The sequence below is a fragment of the Vulpes vulpes genome, chromosome 7 (genome assembly GCF_048418805.1).
Source record: "Vulpes vulpes isolate BD-2025 chromosome 7, VulVul3, whole genome shotgun sequence".
Lineage (NCBI taxonomy): Eukaryota > Metazoa > Chordata > Mammalia > Carnivora > Canidae > Vulpes > Vulpes vulpes.
In genome coordinates this window covers 7,177,616-7,184,860 of record NC_132786.1, presented here as the reverse complement: position 1 = coordinate 7,184,860, position 7,245 = coordinate 7,177,616, and the positions used below count along the sequence as shown (strand labels likewise).

Genomic DNA, 7,245 nt, shown 5'->3' with positions numbered 1-7,245 from the left:
TAAATTCCTTATTTATATAAAGTTAACAACTTTTGAAGTAGATATTCATTATACCCATTTTACCTATGAGAAAATAAAGTCAAAGGGAAGTTAAGAGAATTGTCCATGTTTATGCCGCTGCTACATGGCAGGACCAGGACTCAAGGCCAGGCTCTAATCCATGGCACTAGGAAAGGGTGGGCTTAGAACCCTTTGCTGTTGCCAAAATCACTCGAGAAGCCTATGCCCAATCTCTACTGTATCAACTACAATAAATTCAGAAGACGGAGAGAACTGACTCTATTTTATAACAACAAAACTTTTGGACATGTTCCTGTATTTGGAGCAGTATTGGTGGGAACAGAGCAGTTGATGGATATGCAATAGATTCTGCAAATTGTAGGCATTTCTCTTCCTCTCTCTTATCATGCTGAGTGCACAGACACACGGCATACTGTGACTCTGACCAGGAGATGGAGAATCTGGTCTCCTCACCATGTGGGGGCTTGTCCATTTGGAAGGGATACAAAGAGCAGAAGAGAAGACACAGGTGACTTGATCTCTCTGAGCCTGAGTATCCCCATCTGCAAAACGAGCTGCAACAGTCATCTTATAACAGTGGCAACTTCTACAGACTGAGGCGGGGGAGCCCTACATCCTACTCCCCTCCCTTGGCCTCTCTCAGAATCTGTGTCTAGACCTTCAGAAAAGCTCTGACCCCGCCATGGGCAGCTGGGCCCTCTGCTATGTGGCCTTTTGTCTCCTGGGAACAGGTGAGTTCAACACATAGTGAGCAAATTACTGACTCAGGTGTGCAGACCCCCCCGTGATAACTTCTTACAACAGCAGTGGGCTCCCCTCTGGACGTGATCCCAGCCTTTGTATCCTTACCATCACCCCCAGGACCCACATATGCTGAAATCTGCCAGAGGCCAGCATTCCTGCTCACTAAGGCTGGACAGGAGTCCCTGGAGTGCAAACAGAACTTGAAATACCTGCCACGTACTGGTACCGGCAGGACCCAGGACAGGGTCTGCGGCTGATTTACCTCTCAACTTTTGGAAAAGATGTTCAGAGAGGACATAGAACTGAAGGCTACAATGCTTCCCGAGAGGAGGGGCTGTTTCCTCTCACTGTGAGGTTGGTGCACACCAACCAGACAGGTGCCTACCTCTGTTCTGTAGCGCTCCACAGCGGAGCGTGGCCACTGGCCACCTGCACACAAACTTGCTCCAGCCCTGCAGCCTTCACTACAACTTCTGTTTTAATTTTTTTTAAGGCCCCTCTGCTAAATATCCTTCCCTGCACTCTCTGGATTCTTGATAAAGCACTCAGGAAGACAGACCCAGGGGATGCACTTTACTTCTTGGACTTCCATTCTTTTAATCCTTTTACATTTATCTGTATCTTTTCTTGAGATGTTACTGTGTCCTGCCACCTTTCCAAATGCAAAAGATACAAAATTGGAGAGAAACAGAACCTTTCTCCAAGAAGCTAATGGTCTAGTAAGGGAGTAATTAGATTAGATAGAATAGAGGGATCATGAGATCTGGAGAAAAAAAACAAGAGATTTCAAAGACTCTGGCAATATTTTATTTCCTGAGTTGGACTATTTGTTCAAGTGCTCATTTTATCGGTGTTTTATCTAATTATATAATCAGTATCGGTGTCATTTAACTTCATTGAAGAACTGAAGGAAGAAAGAGAAACTTATGGAAAGATACACACTGAGCTGTTAACATGACTTCCCTGGAATGGGGTGGGAGGAAGGAAGAAGAAAGTAAGCTAAAAATAGATAATGAAAAAGAACCACTTAAAATATGAGTTGATAGAAAAATCAGAGAAGAAAATGAGAGATTACCTCATGATAAATGAACTAGCTAAATTATATCAGAAATATCAAGAAGGTGAAATATTCTGCAAAGCAGTAACTAGTCTCAGAATCAAAAAACAACCATGACAAAAGGGACCTGTTGTTATATGAAAAGATAATTAGATAATGAATCATCAAAAGCAATGCCCAGTCCCGAGTTAGAAATTGAGTTTGAATCCATATTAAAGGATCTTTCTCAAAAAGCTGTTAAACGTTGAATAAAAACTGGGTAGTAGTAGATAAAATGAAAAATACATTGATAGGAGCACCTGGTTGGCTCAGTCAGCTAAGCGTCTGCCTTCAGCTCAGGTCATGATCTCAGGGTCCTGGGATCGAGGCCCACATCGGGCTCCTGCTCAGTGGAGAGCCTGCTTTTCCCTCTCCCTCTGCTCATGCTCTCTCACTCACACATACACTCTCTCTCTCATAAATGAATAAAATCTTAAAAAAAGAAAAATACATTGATAGGGAAAGATGATGATTATGAAAATTATATTAAGTCAATACAGCTCAGCTCTTTCTAAACCTGGGGTTAAATCCAAAGGAAACAATAGCCTGTTCACGATCCAGCCATGAAGTTTTTCCTGGAACATTCAACCCTTACCATGTATATATGCATGTATGTATTTCAAATCATACAAATCTTACTTTATTATGCATACAATCCTGCCTTCCAAATTTTCCCACTTAGCTCAAGTCAGTGAAATGCTTCCTTTTTCTGTACATGCATGTGGTCGGTCATTTCTAAGTGATGCACAATGCTCCATGCCCACTTCTCCAGGAATATACCGAATTTTCCTCCCATTTCATTACAACTTTGAGTATGCTTGCACATATCCCTTCCTGGACCTGTATAATCATTTTATCAGATTACATGCCCAGAATCATGACTCCTGAGACATGGAGTACCATTTGTATATGCTATTTTATGCATCTAGATACCACCAGAGGGCCCCTCAGAATTGCTGTATGAGTCTCAAATAATCACTTAAAAGGGCATAAAGCTTCCTATATCCCCTTACCCTCATATGATGTTATCCATTTTCCAGATGTTGCAAGTCTGGAAGTGGAAAGAGAATTCCAGTCTCTTCCACCCCGTTTCTCTTAGAAGACCATCAGTGTTTACCCTAACAATGCAGATGATAATTTAAGAAAAATTAATAAAAGCAATAACTTAAAAGAAAGAGACAAAGAGGTTACTTTACACTCCTATACTATCAATTGGCAACGATCTAGAAAGCTGGAAGATGATCTCTCCTTCCCTCTCTCATTTGCATTTTTTTTTTTTTTTTCTGATCGCTAACTAGTTTGACTACCTCTTCATTAGATATTGACCTTCGATTTCTGTTCTCAAAATAGTCTACTGGTATTCTTAAGCCACTTCTCTAGTGAAAGTTCTGTATTTTCCTCAATGTTTATAGGAGCTCCTTGCTAGATATCAGTCCTTTTTACATTTTAGAATAAAGTTGAAGTCCCTATACAGTGTATCCCCATCCCAAACGTCAAAGAAACAGTAGATGTGAAGAGAAACAGTTGGTCTCTCTTCTGAGCAGGTGCCTGTTATGTCCATGACATGAATGACATCTCCATTCTCCCAATTCCAGCTCCCTAGGCATCCAGAGTGTTGTCTTCCTCATTATCACTCATATCCTTGTGTAGTGAAGAAATGTTTCCAACCACCACTGTACCCCAGACTACTTACCACCCATTAATAACCTTCTTTCATCCAGAAATACTGAGAAAATTCTTCACTCCATTCAACTATGTTTTTTGGTCCCTGGAGTAAACCAAATTAATTTTCCTTCTTCTTTTTTTCTAACTGGATTCTGCTGACTGATTATAGCAAGGAACAGTAAAAATTCACACGTTTTTCTTCAAGACTTATCATTTGTCCTCATATTATCTATTTTAGGGCCAAATGCCATCCCAGACAATCACCAATTTCATTGAGCTCTTTTTTTTTTTAGTTTCTTTTTTTTTAATAAATATTTTATTTATTTATTCATGAGAGACACAGAAAAAGAGAGACAGAGACAGAGACACAGGCAGGGGGAGGAGCAGGCTCGCTGTGGGGATCCCGATGTGGAACTCGATCCCAGGACCTGAACCAAAAGAAGATGCCCAACCACTGAGCCACCCAGATGTCCCTTCATTGAGCTCTTGATATGACAGCTGATTCATATTAATTCTAACATTTTAATTCATTAAAGGATTGGGACAGACATAAAAGGATTGGGAAATTTTTCATTGCATTACATGGAATTTTAGTCTCTGGGGAAAGAGAAGAGTGAAAAAGAGAGCCATGAAAATTATATTCCAAGAGTGTGTATAGTTATGGCAAATAGATTGTATTTTTGCAAAAAAAAATATGAGAATGTTATATGCTCGGTAGGGAGAGATATTTCACTAGACAAATTAAAACAAATTCCTGGGGAATAATTTAGGGAAACAAATTTCAATAATACCCAGAAAACCAATAAGCATTTGCCATAAAGATGGAGAGACTAACTTAAGAAGAGAATCAAACCAACAATTTAACAGAGAATGAGAAATTATGAGTAGGAAAAATTTCATGTAAATTTATAAAGAAATAATACTTGTGAAAAGGTGTTTAAGAACAGTTAAAAAACAAATTATGTTATCCAATTTGATCAAAAGCCCTGTCAGAAGGTTACTCTTATAAATTACTTCCAATTGTGTCAGCTTGACAATGAAGATCAGAACCTTAAAAGTGCAATAAACATCATCATAATTATATAATTATAATAAGAATAACAGGAATTTGGCTTCAAGTCATAATGGATAGTTGTTATTATACTTGCCTACATCGATAAGCTCCTATAAATCTGGATGGAAGTTTTTAAGGCGACAGTTCCAACATTAGACAGCAGGCAATAGAGGGTTGCCATCACAGAGAAGAGGGAAGAGGAAAGGGGGGTTTGTCCCAGGTCTCTGCCTTGGAACGGCTTCTACACTGTAGCATAAGAGCATGGAGCCCACCCAAACAGAGCAAGTGGTCTCAATGCGGTGGGGAGGCAGAGAGCAGAGTTCAGGGCTGTGGAAGTGGTTGATGTTTGTAGGACGGAGCCACTGTAGAAAAGGATGCTTTGCAGAAAAATTGCTCCCAATATTGCACGGGGGTCAAACACTGAACAGCAGATACATATAGAGCCTCCATGAAGCCTGACAGAGAGCAGGAATGGAGGTCCTTGCAGCCACAAAGTCTTGGGGGGACATATGAATCCTGACCAACCAGAGTTGGGACACCTTCCTAAGCCCCCTGGAAATACACTTGGCACCCCAAGGGGGGAGGGGTCACACCTAAAGTACTAGATGCAGAGAGAATGGGAAAATATCACCCAACATGTAGCAAAGAAGTGGGCAATGGAATCCTTGAAGTAACATAGATGCTGGAAATTTCAGACAAGGAACTTTTGAAGATTTATTTATTTATTCATGAGAGACAGAGACTGAGAAAGAGAGGCAGAGACACAAGCAGAGGGAGAAGCAGCTCTTCGAAGTGAGCCCGATGAGGGACTGGATCCCGGAATTCCGGGATCACGACCTGAGGCAGGTGCCCAACCGCTGAGCCACCCGGGCATCCCAAAACAAGGAATTTTAAGTGATTATTAAAAATATTAGAGGAAAACGTGTTTATAATTTGATCAATTAACAGAAGTGATTAACTCACTGCAGTCAAGACAAAAGGGTTCCCCCTTTTGCACAAATTATCATATCAATGATGAAAAAGAGAATATCTCTATAAATACAATAGACATTAAAATAATACAATATCATCAATAAGTACAAGCCAATAAATTCTACAAGCAGATGAAATTATTTGAAAAATACAAACTTACCAAACTGGTTCAAGATGAAATTAGAAATGCGAAGAAATTGAATCACTTATCAAAAACATTCCCTCCAAAAAAACTCTAGACCCAGATTCCTTTCCTGGTGAACTCTGTCAAACATCTAAGGAGAAAAAAAAATAGTGCCAACTTTACAGAAACTTTTTTAGAAAATAAGAGGGACTCATTTTCTAAACTCAACTCATTATGTGAAGCTAGCAAAAATCTGACACCAAATTCTGACAAAGAATGACAAAACAATATTTTTATGACCATAGATGGAAAAACTCCTTTTCAAAATATTAACAAATCAAATCCAGATATATCTGCATAGCTATGTGTGTGTGTGTGTGTGTGTGTGTGTATCCATGTGTAGTGGTAACGCATTATGACCAAGTAGGTTTCTCACAGGAGAATTATTAGCAGAATAATGAAGAATAATCATTTGACCATATAAATAGATGCTGAGAAAATTTTTGACAAAATCCACTACTTGTTCAAAATGAGTCTTCCTTTTATCAAACTGATAAGAGGAGAGGCTTCTCAACCTGCTGGAGGCTATCAACAAAGAATGCAACAAACATCATGTTTAATGGTTAATACTGAACACTTTCCTCCTAAGGTTGAGAATAAGGCAATAATAATGTTTTCTGTCACCACTTTCCTTCAGCATTGGATTGGAGGTCTCAACCAGTGTGAGACAAGCCAAAAAAAGAAAAGAAAAAGAAAAAGAGAAAAATCCTAAATATTGTAAAGGAAGACATAAAATTATGACTATTTTCAGATGACATGGTTGTTTATATTAAAAACATTAAGGAATCAAAGAACAACAACTAGAACTAATTAGTGAAGTTAGTAAGACGATATGCATGGTCAATATAAAACAAACCAAGGGGTACTTGGGTCGCTCAGTCCGTGAATTGTCTGTCTGCCTTTGGCCCAGGTCATGATTCCAGGGTTCTGGGGTCAAGCCCTATGATGGGCTCTCAGCTCAGCAGGGAACCTGCTTCTCTCTCTCCCTCTGTCCCTGCCCCCCTGCTCATGCTCTCTCTCTTGCTCTTAAGCAAATAAATAAAGTATTTTTATTTTTTAAAACCAAGTGTTTTCATCCTAGTTGCAAACAATGGAAAAATAAACTTCAGGAAACAGTATCATATACAATACTATCGATAACAGGAATAGATTCAGCAAAAGATGGTCAGTGAAGAACTACAAAACATCACAAAGGGAAATTAAAGAAAATACTGAAAATGGAAAGATTAATAATCATGTTTATGGGTTGGAAATTTCAATGCATCAAGATAGCTGTTTTCTCAACAAATAATGTTGGAACAACTGGATGATCATGTAAAAAGAAACTTTACTTTACTAATACCTCATACCAGAAACAAAGGTCAATTTGAGATGGGTCATAGACCTAAGTATAAAAGCTATAATTAGAAATCTTCTAGAGGAAAACATAAAAACATCTTTGTGAGATTTTTCTTATGACCCAGAAAGCACTAACCAGCAATAAACATCTTTTGTGCCTGAGGATATGTG

General features: G+C 39.0%; 1 gene segment (V, D, J or C); it reads left to right on the top strand.

Moving 5' to 3' along the window:
- The first annotated feature begins 703 nt into the window (after positions 1–703).
- LOC140599773 (T cell receptor beta variable 19-like) lies at positions 704–2,983 on the top strand. The segment is given in 3 exon segments: positions 704–752; positions 933–1,119; positions 2,902–2,983. Coding segments are annotated over 3 exon segments (318 nt in total).
- Positions 2,984–7,245: the final 4,262 nt, after the last annotated feature.